The 23,760-nt window shown below is 40.6% G+C and overlaps 1 protein-coding gene across 5 annotated transcripts in view; it reads right to left on the bottom strand.

Moving 5' to 3' along the window:
- The window catches only part of NBEA (neurobeachin), a 975,192-nt gene that overhangs the window by 50,453 nt on the left and 900,979 nt on the right, over window positions 1-23,760 (bottom strand). For all 5 annotated transcript variants that reach the window (XM_070409180.1, XM_070409183.1, XM_070409179.1 and 2 more), the window contains one exon: window positions 4,398-4,565. In XM_070409180.1, coding sequence (XP_070265281.1) covers window positions 4,398-4,565 — 168 coding nt within the window. The remainder of the gene's footprint in view (window positions 1-4,397; window positions 4,566-23,760) is intronic.

Genomic DNA, 23,760 nt, shown 5'->3' with positions numbered 1-23,760 from the left:
TTCACCTGTCAAGAAAGAATCAATAACCTTAAGCTATTTATCAAATTTTAGCTCTAACTTCAAAGCTCAAAATGTGGGATTTCTTTTTTTACAAAAGGGACATTCATATATCAGATATTTCTCTTTTTTTTTTAAAATATATTTTATTGATTTTTTACAGAGAGGAAGGGAGAGGGATAGAGAGTTAGAAACATCGATCAGCTGCCTCTTGCACACCTCCTACTGGGGATGTGCCCGCAACCCAGGTACATGCCCTTGACTGGAATCAAACCTGGGACCCTTCAGTCCGCAGGCCGACGCTCTATCCACTGAGCCAAACCGGTTAGGGCTGATATTTCTCTTTTAAACCAGTGTTTAATTTAAGGAATTAAAAGAAACATCTTCCTTAGGCTAGTTGGAGTTCGGTGGAGGTTAATTGTAATGAGCTTCCTTTGGTTTTATTTATGTGAAAAGTAGTCATCTTAGCATTTTAAAAATACTAAGATAAATATTATCAAATAAAGGTAATGCACTTAGCTTAATACAAGGGTTAACATTTTGAACACTGCTTTTTTTCTAAGAACTTAGGTAGGTATCAACTCTCTCAAGTCATAACACCACAGTGCAGACCTCCAGGAAGTCAACACTGATATTTTGAAAGAGGTGTTGTACTTCCCAGAGGCTTCCTCACAAGAGGACTGTGTATGTAAAGGGGCACAGATGACCACCAAACAGTGAGTATGCTATGCTTCATTCTGCTTCTCTACAGTTCTTTCTTCTGACAGGAGATGCTAAGTGCTTTTATGTTGTGAAACGTATTCTCTGTATTATCCCTCCTTTATAAAGAGAGCAACTGAGGTGGAGTGAGATTAATTACTTGGCCACATTAAATAGCTCAAGAATTCAGCTAATTTATCCTCTGTTGCTGGTTCTTAAATGTTAGTGCAGAACTTTTGTTGAGGGAATATGTTAGGTTAGTGGTAGAGGAGATAAGGGTAGGGAGTGGGGGAGAGAGAAAATTAACTCATATCCGATAAAATAATTTAATCTGTTGACACATTTAATCTGCTGAGTTGACACAGGTCCTAGGGTCAGGGCAAACATCTCCGCTGGTGTGTGCTTGGGCCTATGCTGGCTGGAGAAGGAAGTAACTTGTGTTCCAGGTATATGCTTCCTCACCTAGTATTCTGAAAATAAGGGTTATTGGGTCTGGGAGGCAAGTATGGAGCCTAGGGAAGGAGGACACATATCACAAAATGATTCTCAGGGTTTCTCTAATGGAACCTCAGTATTCAGCAGTGATTTGCTAGAGGAGAGAGTCCTGAAATAAAGTACCTTAGCACTCAAAAAGTCTGCATCACTTTGAGGCCACAGTATGCTACATATTGTTCTGGTCATCTATAAGAAAAACCCTGTGGTTGAACCATTTCCCCCAAAAGAAAAATTTTACATTATACATTTTCATCTAATGACTCAGTAGGAAGTTCTACAGTTTGACAATTAAGACCTATATGTTGTTTCTTTCACTGTCCAAAGCAATGGTGTGGTATTTTGCAGAAGCAGGAATTTTTTTAAGGATTCAAATAATAAACACTACATCCATGTAAAGAAAGTCTCAATTCTGAATCCATTTTCTCTTTATTCTCTCATTAATCAATTTCCTCTCTCACTTAAATATAAAAAAATCTTCTATTTTTTTGTCAATTTTAATGTGCCTTGCACTTTCATTACATGCAATAAGCTTAAAATATTTGTATTTGTCCAAGAGGATTACTTTGCAACTTTCTTTATAAGAACAGAACTTTATAATGGATAAAGTATATAATAAAATATTCAGGAGCAAAAATGTCTACAATATTTAAAAGTAAAAAAAGTAATTTGAAGTTGGTCTTGGAATAAAATAAGACACTATTTCAATAATTTTCTTTTTTTTATAATTCTACTAGAGGCTCATTGCATGAAGAGATTCATGCAATAGGCCTTCCCTTCCCCTGGCTGGCAGCACCAGTTTTCCTCCGGCACCTGGGACCCAGGCCTTCGCTGCTCTGGCCAGAGCCTTCAGTCTTTGCTCCGCTGCTTTGCACCTACGTATGCAAATTAACCATCATATTTGTTGTGTTAATTTGCATACTCGCCTGATTGGCTGGTGAGTGTAGCGGAGAGACAGTCAATTTACATGTTTGTCTATTATTAGGTAAGAAGGTATTGATTTTAAAAGGAGAATGTAGTTTGTAAGGAGTTTATAGAACTGAGTGTGTTAAGCAAAGGTATATTTTTAAGAGAATAATTAAGCTCAGTCAGAATTATCTCCTACAAAATAATCTTATTATAGTTTGAAGACAACTGAGGAGATACTAAATTAGGTGAGTGTAATGTTTTGTAGAGAATATCCCTATTTCACCAACTAATTTCATTATATCTGACTTCTCTCTCATTCATTTATTATCTGTCTCAATCTTTTACTCCTAGCTTCAGGCAATAATTCTACTTCTTTGTGTACACAATATGCTATAATATTGCACTTATTACCATGCTTGTAATGTGTTTTCTGAATATTAGCCATAAGGGTCCAATGATCAATGATCATGAGGCATATCCCTTCTCTATCCTCTTCTTGGCTTGAAGCCATACAAATAAAGTCATTTTGTTTTTATAGAAGTATGTAAGAAATAACTTTATGGATGCAAGTTCTTCTTATAGGGTTACTTTTCCAAATCTACAAGTTTTCCACCTCTAAAATTAAAAATTAAAAAGCATTTCACTGAATGGAAATGTAGAAATGATTGCTTGTTTTGCATAAAGCAGATGGTAGAAGGAAGACTGGAATAGAGCTTCCTTGCAGTGACACTTATGTAGCAGCTGTTGCATGTTCATTCTTTTCACCTATCTTAAATCATGTTATGCAATGTGGAAGTGATTTACATATGTTATCTGAATATTTTCACTAAAAGTACGTATACAAATACTATAACACAGCAATTTTCAACCTGTGTGCCACAAGAATTTTTTACACATGCAATACCTATTTAGTCAGGGGCACTGACCTCTTTTCCCTTGGATTGTCAAATAAAAAAATGACAACAGCCAACACAACAATAACCAGTGTCAATGAATCAAAATTATACCAATTTTTGGTCAGATCAGCAAAAATTATATTTTTTATATGCTGCAGAATTTTAGTAATTGGTTCATGTGTGCCATGAAATGAAAAAGGTTGATAATTGCTGCTATAGTATATTATTCCCAACTGTTCACTATAAAATTTTAGGGTGAGAACATATGGGAATAAAATACTATAGTCTCATCTATTTCATTGATGTATTTTTTGAGTATTCTATCTAGAAAGTTGTCACTTTGCTTTTATTAAAAAACACACTGGCAGATTATTTTTATGTGAACTATTATCTATCTATATATATACAACCCTAATATGCAAATAGACTGAACGGCAGAACAACCGAACAACCAAACAACCGGTCACTATGATGTGCACTGACCACCAGGGGGAGTGTGCGGAGCGTGGCAGGCATTGGCCATGGCGGGATGGTGGAGCAGGTGAGTGTGGGTGCCAGAGCAAGGCAGGGTGTCGGTCACTGTCATCAGGGCAAGTCTCTGGTGGTTACTGAAACTTCTTTGCTTCCATGCGCCGCGGTCCCCCCCGCCCCGAGTGCTCACACCTGCTGCTGGCGCCAGCCCCACTCACACCCACTGCCAGCACCAGAGCCACCACTTGCACCCCCAATCACAGCACTGTCAGTGGGTATGAGTAGTGGCTGCTGGCCCCGATCACCCCTCAAGGCTTCTCCACCTCCCTCTGCTCCTGAGGGGTGATCAGGGCACCAGCTACCACTCGTACCCGCTGACGGTGCTGGCCCTGCTCGCACCCACTGCTGGCGCTGGCCCCAGTTGCTCCACGCCATCAGTGGGTGCAAGCAGGACCAGCGCCATCAGTGTGTGGGAGTGGCGGCGGCGGGAACAAGGATGCAGGCAGAGAGGGGACCTAGGGCATGGAGGATGGGCTGAGACCTGCTCCTGTGCCCACCGCAGCCTCACAGCCCACAGTTCCTTTCAAGGTGCATGAATTTGTGCACTGGGCTCCTAGTATTTAAATATTCAACTAGGTTTCATTAATTACACACATAAGTCATTAAGCATTTTAATGAAGATGCTGAAATAAAATGAAATAAGTGTATTTGAGTTCATTATATATGTCTGCAATTTATATAGGAACAACATGCAGATCTCATTACTTGGTTTTGATATATAACATTCATTTTTCCACATTTGTCAAGGATTGAAACTTATATTTTGTGAAAATTTATGTTGAAAGGAAACTTATACAGAAAGAGCTGCAAAGTCACAAGTGTGATTGAGGGATGACAGATTTTTTTTTTTTAATTATGGCACTGAACACCTACCTCCCTGAGCTCAGGGTCAGTGATGCTATCCAGGTTCATAGAGCCTTCGTACGTCAAGTAGTGAAAAACATTCAGAGCACGAACTGCTTCTGGTCCTCGCTGTTTGTAGCCAAATATAAGATCAATCCACTGATGGAGTTGGCAAGAAACAAATTCACTTTCCAAGGCCTGAAATTAGTCAAGAAAGGAAAATGAGAGTCCGTACAAACTTAGCTCTCTTTTTTTCTTACTTTGAGATATTCTATATAAATAAGCAGGGTATGGTCTTTACACTCCTATATTTTATCTATATTTGATCTTCTGCTCCTAGAAATGGCAAAATACAACCTCTAATAAAACATAAACGTAAGTGAAAAATTTTTTTCTTAAATGCTTAACTTTCTCTTCACTCCATTACCTATACAATATAAATTTTAATATTAAATACATTTCTTACAAAGTCATGTTCATGTTTAAAGATAAGTTGAAATCCCTATTTTAATGCTATTTTACAATGATTTTATTCCTAATTTTGAAACATTAGTTTGAAACACACAGTTTTATTAGAAACTTTGATATACACATATTTTTCTGCCTAAATATGCAAACTTACCTCTACAAAATTTAACTCTACAAAAAGGGAATGCCTTCCTTCTGCCACAATTAATTCTGTTATTATACAGTTTTGGAATCACTTGGCAATTTTAGATGTTAGCTAGCTGGTGAGAAATTGCTGAAAGTTAATGAGCTCATAAAGCAGCGGTTCTCAACCTGTGGGTCATGACCCCTTTGGAAGTCGAACGACCCTTTCACAGGGGTCGCCTAAGACCATCCTGCATATCAGATATTTATATTACGATTCATAACAGTAGCAACATTACAGTTATGAAGTAGCAACAAAAATAATTTTATGGTTGGGTCACAACATGAGGAACTGTACTTAAAGGGCCAGAAGGTTGAGAACCACTGTCATAAAGAGTCAGGAAAAAAGGTCTTTTCTTTTCCTAAGAAGCCATCATAAGCTTCCCAGAGGTAACTTGTCATGTAGGGATGGAGTTCAGTTTAAAATATACATGAGCAGTGATAATGTGTGGCTCACTATGCCTCTCACTTAAGGCATTCATTTATCAATTTCTTATTCATTTTAAGAGCACACTGATTTCAGCAACATGAGTAAAAAGCTGTAGAACTAGCTTCTTAAATTTTAACTATGCATAGCAATAAAAACCAATTCTCTACATTACAGCTGTAATTAAATATGTGGATGAATTCATTCTCTGGATGCATGTCTCTGATTTCTAAGATCTTAAAACCAATTTGAAATTCATTTATAAAAAAGCACTTGAAATTAGTCCTCTGATAATTATATTTTTAAAAGTCTATAAAATATCTGAATACTTTTTAACTTTTCCTATGATCACATTTAGATAATGATTTATTAACCTCAATCTCTTTCTTGATTTATTCCTTTCAAAATGTCTGGCATTTTATTTTATTAGTTGAATGCTTACTGGATGTACAATACAGAGGCATAGCTCCATTCCCACTGGCACCACCCAAGTCTAAGCTCTCTCACTGCTCTCCACATGTAACAGATTTCAACCTCTTTCTTTCATCCAGCCCCTCTTTCACCCTGCTTGTGGAACAGACCTCTGAAACCATCATACTCATACTGCAATCCTCTAATTAAATCTTCCAAGGTTCCTCCAAACATAACACACTTAGTATAAACTTTACCTGACTCCTCAAACATTGATCCTACCCTCCCCTACTATTTTTAGGACTTCTTTTTAAAAAAATCTTTATTGTTGAGAGTATTATAGATGTCCCCCTTTCCCCACTTTGCCTCTCTCCACCTGGTTCCCAACCCACCTTAGGTCTTCACCTCCTATTATTTGTGTCCATGGGTAATGCATATCTATATAATAAAGAGCCAGGGTCGTAATGACTGATTACCACCGAAGCCTCAACCAGACAGGAAGTCAGTGCTGGGTTGCCATGGCGACCCAGCACTGACTGGGGCTGCTGCGGGAGCCCTGACCCAGCAATGACTGCCTAGGGCAAGGGTGGGCAAACTTTTTGACTCGAGGGCCACAGTGGGTTCTTAAACTGGACCGGAGGGCCGGAACAAAAGCATGGATGGAGTGTTTGTGTGAACTAATATAAATTCAAAGTAAACATCATTACATAAAAGGGTACGGTCTTTTTTTTTTTTTTTTTTTTTAGTTTTATTCATTTCAAATGGGCTGGATCTGGCCCGCGGGCCGTAGTTTGCCCACGGCTGGCCTAGGGGGCTGTGGATCAGGCCCGGAGAGAGGCCTGCAGAGAGAGGCAGGGTCTGATTCATAGCCTCTGTGGCAGCTGTTGGTCAGAACTTGCCTCTCTTTCTCTCCTGGCCTGGCCAACAGCTGTGCCTCCATTTCTCTCCAGGCCTCCACCAGAGCTTCTGACCAGCCCTGCCTTTCTGATCAGGCCCCGTTGATAGGCCCAGAGATGCTGACTAGAAACTGACCAATCAGAACCAAATCTGGGTGAATGTAAGGAGCCAATGGCTGCCTCGGAGGCAGAACTTTTGACACTGACAGACATAGAAACTGACCAATCAGAACCAAATCTGAGTCAACTGTGAGGAGCCAATGGCTACCTAGGAGGTGGAGCTTTTGACACTGATTGGCATAGAAACCGACCATCAGAACTAAATTGGCTGGCAGAGGAGGGCAGTTAAGGGCAAGATCAGGATGACAGGGGAGGGCAGTTGGGGGCAAGATCGGACTGGCAAGGAGGGAAGTTAGGGGCAATCAGGCAGAGGCAATTAGGGGCAATCAGGCAGGCAGACAGGTGATTGGTTAGGAGCCAGCAGTCCCAGATTGTGACCACTGGGGATCAGGCCTAAACTGGTAGTCGGACATCCCCCGAGGGGTCCCCAATTGGAGTGGGTGCAGGCTGGGCTGAGGGAACCCCCCTTCTGTGCACGAATTTCATGCACCGGGCCTCTAGTATGCATATAAATTCTTCGGTTAATCTCTTCCTGCCCCTCCCCCCTTCCCTCTGAGATTAGTCAGTCTGTTCCATGTTTCCATGCTTCTGATTCTATTTTATTCATCAGTTTATTTTGTTAATTAGATTTCTTGCTCACTTATTTTGATTTTTAGATTCAATTATTGATAGATATGTATTTATTGTCATTTTATTGTTCATATTTTCTTCTTCTTCTTCTTCTTCTTCTTCTTCTTCTTCTTCTTCTTCTTCTTCTTCTTTCTCCTTTCTTCTTCTCTCCTTCATCTTTTTCATGAATACCCTTCAACATTTCATGTAATACTGGTTTGGTGATAATAAACTCCTTTAGCTTTTAACTATGAAGCTCATCATCTGACTTTCAATTCTAAATGAAAGCTTTGCTGAGTAGAGTAATCCTAGTTGTAGATTCTTGCTATTAATCACTTTGAATACTTCTTGCCACACCCTTCTGGCCTATAAAGTTTCTGTTGAGAAATCAGCTGACGATCTTATGGGAGTTCCTTTGTAGGTAACTAACTGCTTCATTTGTGCTGCTTTTAAGATTCTCTCTTTGTCTTTAACTTTTGGCATTTTAATTGTGATGTGTACTAGTGTGGGCCTCTTTGGGTTCCTCTTGTTTGGGACTCTCTGTGTTTCCTGGACTTATAAGTCTATTTTTTTCACCAGGTAAGGGAAGTTTTCTATCATTATTTCTTCAAATAGATTTTCAATATCTTGCTCTTTCTCTTCTCTTTCTGGCACCTCCATGATGTGAATGTTGCTATGCTTGAAGTTGTTACACTATCTTCATATTTTTGAATTCTCTTTTCTTTTTGCTCTTCTGATTGGGTTTTTTTTTGCTTCCTCATATTCCAAATCACTGATATGATTCTTGGCATCCTCTATTCTACTGTTGGTTCCCTGTAAATTATTCCTCACTTCAGTTAGTGTATCCTTCATTTCTGACTGGTCCTTTTTCATGTCTTTGATGTTCTCACTAATTTCCTTAAAATTCTCACTAAGATCTTTGAAATTCTTACTAAGTCCCTTGAAGGTCTCATTAAGATCCTTGAGCATCTTTATAACCTTTGTTTTGAATTCTGTATCTAATAGTTTGTTTGCTTTCATTTCATTTAGTTATTTTTTCTGAAGATTTCCTTGGTTCTTTTATTTGTGACATATTTCTTTTTCTCTGCATTTTGGCTGTTTCCCTGTGTTTGCTTCTGCGTATTAGATAGAGCTGCTGTGTCTCCTGGAATTAGTAGAGTGGCCTTGTGTAGTAGGTGCCCTGTAGGGCTCAGTGGCTTAGCTCCCCAGTCACCTGAGCTGGGCACAGTAGGTGTGCCCCTGTGTGGGCTGTGTGCACAGTATTGTTGTATTTGAGCCTTTGATTGCTGTTGATGTCATTGGGAGGGATTGACCTCCAGTCCAATTGGCTGTGAGGACAAGCTGCAACTACAATAGAAGAGCTGCGGTGCAGGAGACACCTCATATGGAGCAGGATTTCCTTCAGTGGGGCTTTGGTTGTCACTGAGTCTGCCCCTTGTGTGTGTCGCTCATGGATGCATAGAGTTGTAATCTAGTATGGTCTGAAGCTGTCCCCTGGGTGCACTGGTTCTGGGGCTTCCCAAGAGGTGCAAAGTCAGCTACTAACGGGGGCCACCAGGCAGGAGCTGGAGAGTGATCTGCAGATGGTTGCTACTTGTATTGGGCTTGAAAATGCCCAAGTGAAGCCAAGCTGTGAAGCAAGGCTTTCTGCTGCTAGTGCCAGGCCTCGGGCCTCTTATTGTGTGGTATAGGGCATGCTGACACCAGCTGTTGTTTGTTTGAGGTAAGTCTGAAGCCTGAGCCAGGATAGGCCATTCACATGGAAAAGTCACTGGAAACAGTTTGGGTGGGGCTAAAAATTGGGTGAGGCTAGGTCTGAGGGAATCACCAGGGTGGAACAAACAGTGTCGGCCAGTTTGATGGAGACTCTGATATGGCCTTTCTCACTCAGCTCTGCAACGGGCGAGATCTCACCTTAGAAACAATGAAACCTGTGAGTATCTCTGTCTGGGAGAAAGCCACCCCTTATTTCTTGCTCCAATGCCAGACATTTCAGATCCTCCCCATATATCCCTGGACACCACCCCACCCCACCCTCAGCATTGGAGCTTAGAGGGCAGGAGTCCGAGTAAGTCTGTGGGCTGACCCTTTAAAAGGAACACCAGAGACTCCAGCAGCCTCCATGTCACTCAGACACAATCCCCGCTCATTTATAGCCTGAAGTTATGGGGACTTCTCTTCCCAGCATTGGAACCTTGGGATGAAAGTTCTGGTGTGGGGTTAGGACTCCTCACTCCTATCGGGAGACCAAGATACCCTTCCCATTAAAAGAATGCCACATGTGGGTGTTAGAAAAAAACCCTTTCCATGCCTCCACCCCTCCTACCAGTTTCACTGTGCTTCCTTCTTTACTTCTCTAGTTGTAGGATTTCCATTCAGTCAGATTTAAGGTGGTTCTGAATGATGGTTGTTCCTTTTAGTTGTAATTTTGATGTGGTTGTGGGAGACAGTGAGTACCTCGTTTACCTACACCACCAGCGTGGTTCTCTGTCTGTACTTCTTAATATGCAGTGTAGCCTTGGCTCTAGGAGCACAGAAAATCAACTGCTCCTGTCACACAGCAGTTGATACAATCTTTGAGCTTTTTTTTTTCTTCTTCCTCTTTAATATGAAAGCATTTCATATTCCTGCTTCTTTTTCAGGTCATATCCACCCTTCTTAACTCCACTATTTTTTTTCCTGAGTTATCCAGCTCACGGTCTATGAATTCTTCCATGGATTTCCATGACACATCATCAGTACCCTCCTGTTTAATATAGTAAGATAATGTATACAAAGTTACTTGTAAAAATTGATTTTATATATACTATGAAGTGCTATAAAAATGATTGAGGTTTTTCCCAATTAGTACTTAATTGTTTTAAATTTGCAATACTGTATCCTCAACTAGAATATAAGCATTTTGAGGATAGAATGTTATGTGACATATCTAATACTTCTTTTGCAAGTCCCATAGCTCCAAACCTAGCATTAAATATGTTTTTAGTAAACATTTATTGATTGATTAAGCAATGGGAAAGATGTATTGGTCATGAGAAAGGAAGAAAAGAAATGTCAAGAAGTGAGAGTGGGGGTGGCAAAAAAAGCTCATTTGTTCATTCAACATATAATGATTATTTGCTATGTGCCAGATACTGTTCTAGATCCTAGGATAACAGCAGTAAATAAAAGACAGCAAAATCACTGCCAGAGGGTTTACATTACAGAGGGGGGGACCAAGAAAACCCAAGATAATTAATAAGATACAGAGTATGTGAGAAAGTGATATGTGCTAAGGAAAAGAGAAAAGCAGAAAAAAATTAAGGAGTATATATGTATGGGGTGGGACTGCTAATTTAGAGGCAGTGGAGAGAGAAGGCTTCCTTGAGTTTGTGACAGTTAAAAACTACAGGGAGGAAGTGAACTGTAAGAACATCTGGTAAAAGAGAGTTTCAGAGGGAACAAACATTCGTTCATTACTCATTCATTCATTCATTCATTCATTATGGAGCAATGATTATGTAATGGGGAGTGTTCTAGAACTCAGTGATACTGTGATAAAGAAGACAAATTTCTAATCTCCAGAAACACATCCCATTGAAATGCAAAAATACAAGGTGAACTTAGTCTAATCTCTCTTCAGCCCCCAAATTACTGAGCTCCTACCATGTGTCAGACACAGGCCTTAAAAGAGATACAGATGAGTAAGCATTCCATATTCTGGGAGGAAAAATCACAATCTAATGGAAAATAAACATGTTGACTTGGTCTCTTCCTACTGCTGGTATTTATGCTGGAACTCAAAGTGGAAATAGGCACTAGCCTCCACCTCCACCCCATTTCTAGTGGAAATTATTAAATTTAACGGGCCTATCTCTGCTGCTCCAGCTATCACCACTCTGCACACTTGCCCCCCCATCCTCACCCAGCTCTGTAAGACTAGAGAAATGTGCAGGCAAATGGTCACGCTAACAAGTTGCAGATGAGAATGTTGGCTCTAACTTTAAAATACATCCAAAATCAATTAATTTACTACTACCTTTATTGCTACCACCCTACTCCAAGCCCACAGGAGGAGCTCTGCCCAGCCACAAGCCAGGCTGATGGCTGCCAGCACAGCAGTGATGGCAGGAGCCTCTCCCTCCTCCTCAGCAGCGCTAAGGATGTCCGACTGCAGCTTAGGTCTGCTCCCCGCTGGCAAGTGGACATCCCCCGAGGGTTGCCGGTCTGCCAGAGGAATGTCTGATTGCCAGCTTAGGCCCAATCCCTTGGGGAGCAGGCCTCAGCCAGCAGATGGTCATCCCCCAAGGGGTCCCAGACTGTGAGAGGGCACAGGCTGGGCTGAGGGACCCACACCACCCCCCGAGTGCACAAATTTTTGTGCACCAGGCCTCTAGTTCTATATAATAAAAGGACAATATGCAAATTGACTGAATGGTAGAACAACCAGTGGGTTGGCAGGGGAGGGGCCAGCAAGTGGGTGGCTCCAGGCCAGCCAAGGCAGGTGCCAGCAGGCACAGGGAGGGGACAGCAATTGGGGGGCAGCAGGCCTGGCAGCTCCCCACCGGCACCGTCCTCCGATCGGCCTGCCAGGGTTGCCTCCCACAGAGGCAGGCCACTGGCGATGGCAGTGGCTGGGTGATGGGGGGCAGGGCAGGCAGAGGTTTATTCAGCTCTGCCGCATTGGCCTTTCTACTTTTATATTCGGTTCAAGCACAGCATTTGTAAGATCAGGGCAGTGGAGAGCAAGTGCCATTCCCGCTGGACACAGGGACATGAGTGTCAGCTTCATGTGTGTCCCCAGGTCTCCAGCAGATGCCGCCACAACCAGGGGCCATGATCCAGGGATGGGCCCACCAAGGAACGGGCTCTTCCTTCCTGGGCCGCTGCCGGGGCTGGGTGTCCTCTCTACCTCCTTCCAACTCAGGCCCATGTCCCAGCAGTGGCCAGTGAGTGGGCCACTAACCCAAGTGACAAGCCACAAAGACCAGAAGTGCACCCCCACAGCCTTCAGCTTGCGACTCCTCCTGCACCCCTGTCTGCCCCGCCCCACACTCACTGGCAGCCAATCGCCGCCCCCCCAACCTCCCACAGCCCCTCTCCCCGGCTGGTCCCACCCCCAATTGGCCCCACCAGGGACCTTGACAGGAGCGAGGAGGGAGCCTGATTCCTCCAGGCTGGCGTCAGGACAGAATATGTCTGAAGACCAACTATTGGCACGATGTGCCTCTGAAGCCGAAAGAAAGCAGCGTCATTAACAGAATATATCTGAAGACCAACTATTGGCACAATGTACCTCTGAAGCTGAAAGAATCCAGCATCATCGACAGAATATGTCTGAAGGACAGCTATTGACAAGTACTACCAATACTGGTAGGAACTGCCTTCACAGCAAAGTACATGAGGATGCAATTATCAAACATAGTTGTGGTGGAATGACTGTTACATGTCAATTCTGCCTATCACTAAATTTCTCCTATGAAAAACCATCTGATGGAAAATTTACTCAATGTTGTAGCAAAGGTAAAGTTTGTCCAAATGATATACATTTTCCAGAATACCTGGCATATTTTTAAAATTAATGATAATCAAAGATTCTGACAATAAAAATTTCATGAAAAATATTAATTCGATAAATTGTTCTTATGCTTTTGCTTCCATGGGTGCAAATATTGCATCACCATCAGGATATGGGCCATAATGTTTTAGAATACAGACAAGTTTATCATCGTACTGGAACTTTACATCCTTCATATGGTGTTTCTTGGAAGTTTTCTCAACTCAATATTTTATTTTATTTATTTATTTTTCATTTTTCGCTTAAAGTATTACAAAGGGTATTACATAAGTGTCCTTCCCCCCGCCCCCTGACAAGCCCCTGCCCTCCCTTACCCCCCAGTGTCTTATGTCCATTAGTTATGGTTATATGGGTGCATACAAGTCCTTCGGTTGATCTCTTACTCCCCTCCCTCCTGTCCCCCAACCCTCCCTGGCCTTCCCACTGCAGTCCGACAATCAGTTTGAGGCAGCTCTGCCACTGTATTTATTATTGATCAAAAGTTTGTAATGGTCTTAATTATCCATGAAAGAGTGAGATCATGTGGTATTTTTCCTTCATTGACTGGCTTGTTTCACTTAGCATAATGCTCTCCATTTCCATCCATGCTGTTGCAAATGGTAGGAGTTCCTTCTTTTTAACAGCAGCATAGTATTCCATCGTGTAGATGTACCACAGTTTTCTAATCCATTCATCTACTGATGGGCACTTAGGCTGTTTCCAGATCTTAGCTATGGTAAATTGTGCTGCTATGAACATCTGGGTACATATATCCTTTCTGATTGGTGTTTCTGGTTTCTTGGGATATATTCCTAGAAGTGGGATCACAGGGTAAAATGGGAGTTCCATTTCCAATTTTTTGAGGAACCTCCATACTGCTTTCCATAGTGGCTGCACCAGTCTGCATTCCCACCAGCAGTGCACAAGTGTTCCTTTTTCTCCACATCCTCTCCAGCACTTGTCGTTTGTTGATTTGTTGATGATGGCCATTCTGACAGGTGTGAGATGGTACCTCATTGTTGTTTTCATTTGCATCTCTCGGATGATTAGTGACTTTGAGCATGTTTTCATATGTCTCTTGGCTTTCTGAATGTCCTCTTTTGAAAGGTGTCTATTTAGATCTTTTGCCCATTTTTTGATTGGATTGTTTATCTTCTTTTTGTTAACTTGGATAAGTTCCCTATAAATTTTGGAGATTAAGCCCTTATCAGATATGACGTTGGCAAATATGTTTTCCCACGAGGTGGGTTTTCTTGATGGTTTCTTTTGCTGTGCAGAAGCTTTTTATTTTGATGTAGTCCCATTTGTTCAGTTTCTCTTTAGTTTCAACTGCCCTAGGAGCTGTATCAGTGAAGAAATTGTTTTGGCATATGTCTGAGATTTTGCTGCCTTTGTATTCTTCTAGAATTTTTATGGTTTCCTGTCGCACATTTAAGTTCTTTATCCATTTTGAGTTTATTCTTGTGTATGGTGTAAGTTGGTGGTCTAGTTTCATTTTCTTGCATATATCTGTCCAATTTTCCCAACACCATTTATTGAAGAGACTATCTTGGCTCCATTGTATGTTCATGCCTCCTTTGTCAAAAATTAATTGAGCATATTGGTTCGGGCTAATTTCTGGACTCTCTATTCTATTCCACTGATCTGTATGTCTGTTCTTGTGCCAGTACCAGGCAGTTTTGAGAACAGTGGCTTTGTAATACAGCTTGATATCTGGCATTGAGATCCCACCTACTTTGTTCTTTCTCAGGATTATTGCAGCTATTCGGGGTCTTTTTTTATTCCAGATGAATTTTTGGAGAGTTCGTTCTAGATCTTTGAAGAAGGCCATTGGTATTTTAATGGGAAGTGCGTTGAATTTATAGATTGCTTTGGGTAGTAGGGACATTTTAATGATGTTGATTCTACCAATCCAAGAACATGGTATGTTCTTCCATCTGTTTATGTCTTCCTCTATCTCTTTTTTCAACGTCCTGTAGTTTTCTGAGTAGAGGTCTTTAACCTCTTTAGTTAAGTTTATTCCTAGGTATCTTAATTTTTTTGGTGCGATGGTAAATGGGATTGTTTTTCTAATCTCTCTTTCTGAAAGTTCACTATTGGTGTATAGAAATGCCTCAGATTTCTTGGGGTTAATTTTGTATCCTGCTACATTGCCAAATTCATGTATTAAGTCTAGTAGCTTTTTGATGAAGTCTCTAGGGTTTTGTATGTATAATATCATGTCATCTGCAAATAAGGACAGTTTTACTTCCTCTTTTCCAATTTGGATGCCTTTTATTTCTTCTTCTTGCCTAATTGCAATGGTTAATACTTCCAGTACTATGTTGAACAGGAGTGGTGAGAGTGGGCATCCCTGTCTTGTTCCTGCTCTTAGGGGAAATGGTGTTAGTTTTTGACCATTGAGTATGATGTTGGCTGTGGGCCTGTCATATATGGCTTTTATTATGTTGAGGTATGATCCTTCTATTCCCACCTTGCTGAGAGTTTTTATCAAAAATGGGTGTTGGATTTTGTCGAATGCTTTTTCTGCATCAATTGATAGGACCATGTGGTTTTTTTCTTTCAATTTGTTTATGTGATGTATCACATTTATTGATTTACGGATGTGGTACCATCCTTGCATCTCTGGGATAAATCCTACTTGGTCATGGTGTATGATCCTTCTGATGTACTGCTGGATCCGATTTGCTAAGATTTTGTTGAGGATTTTGGCATCTATGTTCATGAGGGATATTGGCCTGTAATTCTCTTTCATTGTGATGTCTTTACCTGGTTTTGGTATTAGGGTGATGCTGGCTTCATAGAATGAGCTTGGAAGTGTTCCTTCTTCTTGAATTTTTTGTAGTAGTCTGAGGAGGGTAGGTTTTAGTTCTTCCTTGAATGTTTGGTAGAACTCCCCTGTGAAGCCGTCTGGCCCTGGGCTTTGGTTTGCTGGAAGCTTTCTGATGACTGCTTCAATTTCTTCCATAGTTATTGGCCTATTGAGGTTTTTAGATTCTTCCTGATTGAGTTTTGGAATGTTGTATTTTTCTAGGAATTTGTCCATTTCCTCCAGGTTGTCTAGTTTGTTGGAGTGGAGTTGCCCATAGTATTGTTTAACAATCATTTGTATTTCTGTGGGGTCTGTTGTTATTTCGCCTCTATCATTTCTGATTTGGTTTATTTGGGACCTCTCTCTTTGCTTCCTGGTGAGCCTGGCTAGGGGTTTGTCAATCTTGTTTATCCTTTCAAAGAACCAGCTCTTGGTTTCATTGATTTTCTGTATTGTTTTTTTGGTCTCTATTTCATTGATTTCTGCTCTAATCTTTATTATCTCCTTCCTTCTGCTCACTCTGGGTTTTTCTTGTTGCTCTCTTTCTAATTCTTTGAGTTGTAGAGTTAGATGATTAACTACCATTTTTTCTTGTTTTTTGAGATAGGCCTGTAGAGCTATAAACTTCCCTCTCAGGACTGCTTTCATTGTGTCCCAGAGGTTTTGGATTGTTGTGTTTTCATTGTCATTAGTGTCCAGGATGTTTTTAATTTCTTCTTTGATGTCATCGGTAACCCAATCAATATTTAATAACATGCTATTCAGCTTCCAAGTGTTTGAGTATTTTGGGTTGTTTTTATTGTAGTTTATTTCTAACATTATGCCATCGTGGTCTGAGAAGATGCTTTTTATGATTTCAATCTTCTTGAATTTGTGGAGACTTTGCTTGTGACCCAATATGTGGTCTATTTTTGAATATGTCCCATGAGCACCTGAGAGGAATGTATATTCTGCAGCAGTGGGGTGAAGTGTTCTGAAGATGTCAATTAAGTCCATCTGATCTAGTGAGTCATTTAGGATTGCTGTTTCTTTGCTGATTGTTTGTCTAGCGGACTTATCCAGTGATGTCAGTGGTGTATTAAAGTCCCCTACTATGATTGTATTATTGTCGATCTCTCCCCTGATATCTTCCAAAAGTTTTCTTATGTATGTGGGTGCTCCTGCATTGGGTGCATATATGTTTACCAGGGTGATATCTTCTTGTTGTATTGATCCCTTTAGTATTATGAAGTGGCCTTCCTTATCTCTGGTTATGGCCTTCACTTTGAGATGTATTTTGTCAGATATAAGTATTGCTACCCCAGCTTTCTTTTCCTTTCCATTTGCGTGAAAGATATTTTTCCATCCCTTCACTTTCAGTCTGTGTGAGTCCCTTCTAATGAGGTGGGTCTCTTGTAGACAGCAGATGTATAGGTCATGTTTTTTTATCCATTCAGCCACTCGATGTCTTTTGGTTGGAGCATTTAGTCCATTTACATTTAAAGTTATTATTGAAAGGTACTTGTTTGTAGCCATTTCTTTTTGTGTGTGTGTGTGGCTGTTTTCTTTCTGAGCTTGATATTTCTTCTTTTTACACCAGTCCCTTTAGCATTTCTTGCATTGCTGGCTTGGTGGTGATAAACTCCCTTAGCGTTTTTTTGTCTGTGAAGCTTCTTATTTCCCCTTCAATTTTGAATGATAGCCTTGCTGGATAGAGTATTCTTGGATTCAGTCCTTTGCTTTGCATCACTTTGTAGATTTCCGTCCATTCTTTTCTGGCCTGATGTGTTTCTGTTGAGAAATCATTTGATAATATAATGGGAGATCCCTTGTATGTTACTTTCTGTCTCTCTCTTGCAGCCTGTAAGATTCTCTCTTTATCCTGAACATTTGCCATGGTAATTATGATTTGTCTTGGTGTGGGTCTTTTCGGGCTCACCTTTTTTGGGACTCTCTGGGCTTGTGTGACTTTTTTCTTCCCCACCTCAGGGAAGTTTTCTGATATTATTTCTTCGAATAGGTTTTCTAATCCATGTTCATCTTTCTGTTCTTCTGGCACCCCTATTATTCGTATGTTGTTTCGTTTCATGTTGTCCCAAAGTTCCCTTAGGCTCTCCTCCTGTCTTTTAATTTTTTTCTCCATTTGCAGTACAGTTTGAGTGTGTTTTGCTTCCTTGTCTTCTAATTCACTAATTTGGTCCTCCGCTTCTCCCAGTCTACTGTTGATACTTTCAATGGTGTTTTTTATTGCAGCTATGTCGCTCTTCATTTCTTCTTGGGACTTACTTAATTTGTTGATTTTTTCATCTGTTTCTTCTAGCTTCCTGCATAAGTAGTTGAGTTTTTCATCTGTTTCTTCTTGCTTCTTGAACAACCGGTGCATGTACTCCAGGAACCTTATTCTGAATTCTTTTTCCGTCATGTTGCATATCTCTGTCTCACTTAGCTGCTTTTCTGGCGAGTCCTCCTTTTCTTTCCTTTGGGGGTTTCTTTGTCTACCCATGTTTGATCTCACTGACATGACTAGTTGTTGAGTCGTTCAGTGGCTGGACCCTGGGTGGCAGTGGCTGCTCCCTGGGTGGCAGTGGCTCCTCGGGCTATGGTTGCTCCTTGGGCGGTTGTGGTAGCAGCGGCTCCTCTGTTGATAGCAGAGCCTCTGGTGGGTGCTGTTCACAGTTGTGGTGGCTCTTCTGGCTGGTGGAGGGAGGCTTCACACACAGCAACTGTTCCCCAGGCAGGGCGTGTGGTGATCAGGAGGCCGCTGTTGCTTGAATCTGCTGCGTTGATTTAAAGGCACAAAATACAACACAACAAGGCACAATGTACCAGGCACTGAACACTATTGTATTTACGATATTACTAACCCCAAATAAAGGTGTCCACCCGAGCTAAGAGAGTTGGGAGATAAGGGGGAAAGAAGAGAAAAAGGTACAAGAGAAAAAAGAAAGAAAGAAAAAAAGGAGTGCAAAAATGAAATTGGAAAAAGGGAGGGGAAAAAGAGGAGGAAAAAAAAAAAGTAAGAGAGAAAAGAGATTGAAGTATAAAAGGGGAAGAGACTATTTATATGAGGAGAAAACTCCTATAGGTCCGCCACTAATACCAACAATTTACAGGAACAGATTCCTGGAGATGAATACAAACTATAAACAACCAATAATATCAAGCGACGCAAGGGGAAACAGAAGCCCAGAATAACCGGGGGGGTGGGGGGGAGAGGGAGGGGCAGGAAATAAAAAGAATAAGCAGTCTAACCTCACAAACAATCCTAAAAAAAAAACAAAACCCCAATATACTCGTCAATCAAGCAAACAACAATAAAACAATAGAGAGAGAAAAGAAGAAGAGAAAAAAAAATTGGATAGTGAAGGAAGATAAGGGAAAGGTGTATAAGGATTTAGAACAGGGGATTGGACGTAGGATATATAAGCAGGGTTAAATTTTGACAGGGGGTAAAAAGAATAGGGAAAATCAAAAGCTGGAGTAGGGTAAGAGACACAGGACAGCAAAAGGGAAAAAGTGGGGAAGATTGTTTAGCACAGAGGCAAATTGAGGTAGAGAAAAATGTTGCTAAAGGAATGATGAAAATAGAATGAAGAACATTAGTCCCAAAATAAAATAAAGACAAAATAAAATGACACTTTAAAAAATGATAAAATGGTAGCGGTAATAATACTAGTTAAAAATAAAAATGTAGTAGCTGAAAGGGCAAAATCAGGTGATGGAGAAAAAGAAAAAAGAAAAAAAAGAAAAAAAATGTTTTCTTAGTTAAAAGGAGAAAAAGTAATTTAAAAAAATAAACATAAAAATGTGCAGTAATGCAGGTGCTTCAGATCTTCTACTCTTCTTATTGGCACGCCCGGAATTCAGGAGAATGTTGAATTTCCCTCTGATACACTGTTCCTCCGTGTTGTAAGCCACAGTCCTGATTTTAAGGCCGGCCGTAAAATCCCCTTATTGCCTTATCTGTATTTACAGAAGAGTCAGTTCGTGGCTCTGCCTCTGGGTGGCAGTGTGTCTGGATTGACCTCCGAGGCTGTAAGTTCTCTCTGACCAGGAGCTCTCTATTGTACCTGAACCACCTCCGCCCAGAGCTGGTTCCCCAGGCGCCACTCCCAGCTCTGTTTCCCAGGCTCCCCAAAAACAATCTTCCCCTACAAGCTCTGCTAGTGACCCCAACTGGGCAATCACATGTACTGGGGTCAACAATCAAACTCACAGAAGTAAGAGGAAGTGTGCAAACAAGAGCCTGGGAAGCTGTTCGAACTCGCAGGGTTCCACCCTCCAGAACTGCGCAGAGTGTCTGCGCGGAGTGTCTGCGCGCGCTCAAGCCCCTGGCAACAAGTAGCCGGCTATCAGGGAAACTCTGAGGCAGCCCTTTTGCATCCAGTCCAACTATGGGCTCATTTATAGTGTTACCTTCTGGCAGCAGCCCTGCGGGAGCCCTCCCCACTTGCGAGTCACGCTGGCCTCTATGGGCGCGGATTTTGGAGGGCGCAGATTTCCCCCTGCGCCCGCGCGCGCGTTCCTCACTCTAACCTGAACTGCAAACCGCACCTTTGGGGTAAGTCTAACCTTTCCGTGGAGGTGTGCAGGTCTCCTCTGGGCTCTTGCAGTTGCGCTGCTTATGAGTCGTTGCCTCCGGGTTAGTAGCCGCCGGGTTAGTAGCCGATCTCTAGATGCCGGTAACTGCTACCCAAGATGGCGTGGTCTCGCCGCTGCGCTGGCGCCCCAGGGAAGGTTTCAGCCTCAATCTCTAACCATCCGCATTTTTTAGGAGTTCTCTGTCTTTCCTGGCTGCAGACTGTCTCTCAGCTGAACCTCCCCAGCTTGATCGGGCTGATTGTTACCCATTTCAGCTGCTCACCCCTATCTGCTCCGGGACAAAGCACCAACATGTCCGTCTAAGCCTCCGCCATTTTTTTTCCTCTCAACTCAATATTTTAGATACGGCCGAAACGACAAGTAAAAGATTAGCAATGCTAGAAAACCAAGGTTGCTCAGAAAGACTCATGATCAACATCAACAACCTCATACATGAAATAAATGAATTAACAAAATCATAAGAGAAGCTACATGAGGTAGAAAAGGAAGCCCAATCTGAAGCAACAGCGAAAGGTATTGCTCCCACAGAAGTAACAATGGCGATTAAATATGATCATAATAGTGATCCAGGTAGATATAATTCTCCCCGTGTAACCGAGGTTGGTGTCATATTCAGATACAAAGATGGAGAACCTCCTTTTGAAAGGGACTTGATCATTCATTGTAAACCAGATCCCAATAATCCAAATGCCACTAAAATGAAACAAATCAGTATCCTGTTTCCTACATTAGATGCAATGACATATCTTATTCTTTTTCCACATGGTGAAAAAGGCTAGGGAACAGATATTGCATTAAGACTCAGAGATGACAATGTAATCAACAATAATACTAGATGAAATGTAAGGACACCAGTCATACAAATGCAGTATTATGGATTTCATCTCTCCATTCGGGACACGTTCAATCCTATTTTAAATGCAGGAAAATTCACTCAACAATATATTGTCGATTCATATTCAAAAATGGAAGCCAATTGGATAAATTTCATTAAAGCAAACCAATCTAAGTTGAGAGTTGAAAAATATAGTGGTTTGATGGATTATCTCACATCTAGATCTGAAAATAACAATGTGCCAATTGGTAAAATGATAATCCTTCCATCGTCTTTTGAGGGTAGTCCCAGAAATATGCTGCAGTGATATCAGGATGCTATGGCAATTGTAATGAAGTATGGCAAGCCCAATTTATTCATAACCATGACGTGCAACCCAAAATGGGCAGATATTATAAACAATTTAAAACACTGGCAAAAAGTTGAAAAGAGACCTGACTTGGTAGCCAGGGTTTTTTATATTAAGCTGAATGCTCTTTTAAATGATATGTGTAAATTACATTTATTTGGCAAAGTAATAGCTAAAATTCATTTCATTGAATTTCAGAAATGTGGATTGCCTTACGCTCACATATTATTGATATTAGATAGTGAATCCAAATTACGAATAGGAGATGCCATTGACAGTATAGTTAAGGCAGAAATTCTGGATGTAGACCAGTGTCCTCGACTTTTTCAAATTATAAAATCCAATATGGTACATGGACCATGTGGAATACAAAATCCAAATAGTCCATGTATGGAAAATGGAAAATGTTCAAAGAGATACCCGAAAGAATTTCAAAATGCAACCACTGGAAATATTGACGGATTTCCTAAATATAAACGAAGATCTGGTAGTACCATGTCTATTGGAAATAAAGTTGTCGATAACATTTGGATTGTCCCTTATAACCCTTATTTGTGCCTTAAATATAACTATCATATAAATGTTGAAGTCTGCACTTTGATTAAAAGTGTTAAATATTTACTTAAATACATCTATAAAGGGCACGATTGTGCAAATATTCAAATTTCTGAAAAAAATATTATCAATCATGATGAAGTACAGGACTTCATTGACTCCAGGTATGTAAGCACTCCTGAGGCTGTTTGGAGACTTTTTTCAATGCGACTGCATGACCAATCTCATGCAATCACAAGATTAGCTATTCATTTGCCAAATGATCAGAATTTGTATTTTCATACTGATGATTTTGCTGAAGTTATAGGTAGGGCTAAAAGGCATAACTCGACTTTGATGGCTTGGTTCTTATTGAATAGAGAAGATTCTGATGTGCATAATTATTATTATTGGGAGATTCCACAACATTATGTGTTTAATAATTCTTCGTGGAGAAAACACCAAAAGGACGGGAATAAGGTATTAGGTAGACTGTTCACTGTGAGCTTTAGAGAACCAGAACGATATTACCTTAGACTTTTGCTTCTGCAGGTAAAAGGTGCGATAAGTTTTGCTGATCTGAAAACTGTAGGAGATGTAATTTATGATACATTTCATGAAGCTGCTAAACATAGAGGATTATTAATTGATGACACTATCTGGAAAGATATGACTGCCGATGCAATCGTCCTTAATATGGCCAAACAACTACAGCAACTTTTTGCATATATATGCATGTTTGGATGTCCTTCTGATGCAGACAAATTATGGGATGAGAATAAATCTCATTTTATTGAAGATTTCAGTTGGAAATTACACTGAAAAGAAGGTACCTGTGTGAACTGTGAAATGCATGCCCTTAATGAAATTCAAGAAGTATTCACATTGCATGGAATGAAATGTTCGCATTTCAAACTTCCTGACTATCCTTTATTAACAAATACAACTCCACATGATGAATCATATGAGCAACAACAGGCAGAGGTTTTGATAAATTCTCTGAATGATGAACAGTTGACAGCCTTTCAGACTATAACTTCAACCATCAAAGATTAAACTGTACACCCGAAATGCTTTTTCTTGGATGGTCCAGGCGGTAGTGGAAAAACATATCTTTATAAAGTTTTAATACATTATATTAGAGATCATGGTGGTACTGTTTTACCCACAGCATCTACAGGAATTGCTGAAAATTTACTTCTTAGTGGAAGAAGCTTTCATTCCCAATATAAATTCCAATTCCATTAAATGAAACTTCAATCTCTAGACTCTATATAAAGAGTGAAGTTGCTGAAACCATTAAAAAGGCCCAACTTCTCATTTATTAATGAATACACCATGGCATCCAGTCATGCTATAAACACCATAGACAGATTACTAAGAGAAATTATGAGTCTGAATGTTGCATTTGGTGGGAAAGTTCTCCTTCTTGGAGGGGATTTTCAACAATGTCTCAGTGTTGTGTTACATGCCATGCAATCAGCCATAGTACAAATGAGTTTGAAGTACTGTAGTGTTTGGGGATTTTTCAGAAAATTGTCCCTTAAAACAAATATGAGATCAGAGGATTCTGCTTATAACGAAGTTAGTAAAACTTGGAGATGGCAAACTTGATAGCAGTTTTCATTTAGG

Source organism: Myotis yumanensis, unplaced genomic scaffold (assembly GCF_028538775.1).
Source record: "Myotis yumanensis isolate MYYU_CA2020_CCGP unplaced genomic scaffold, mMyoYum1.0.hap1 SCAF_3, whole genome shotgun sequence".
In the NCBI taxonomy this organism is placed as follows: Eukaryota; Metazoa; Chordata; class Mammalia; order Chiroptera; family Vespertilionidae; genus Myotis; species Myotis yumanensis.
This window is presented reverse-complemented; position numbering and strand designations above follow the sequence as displayed.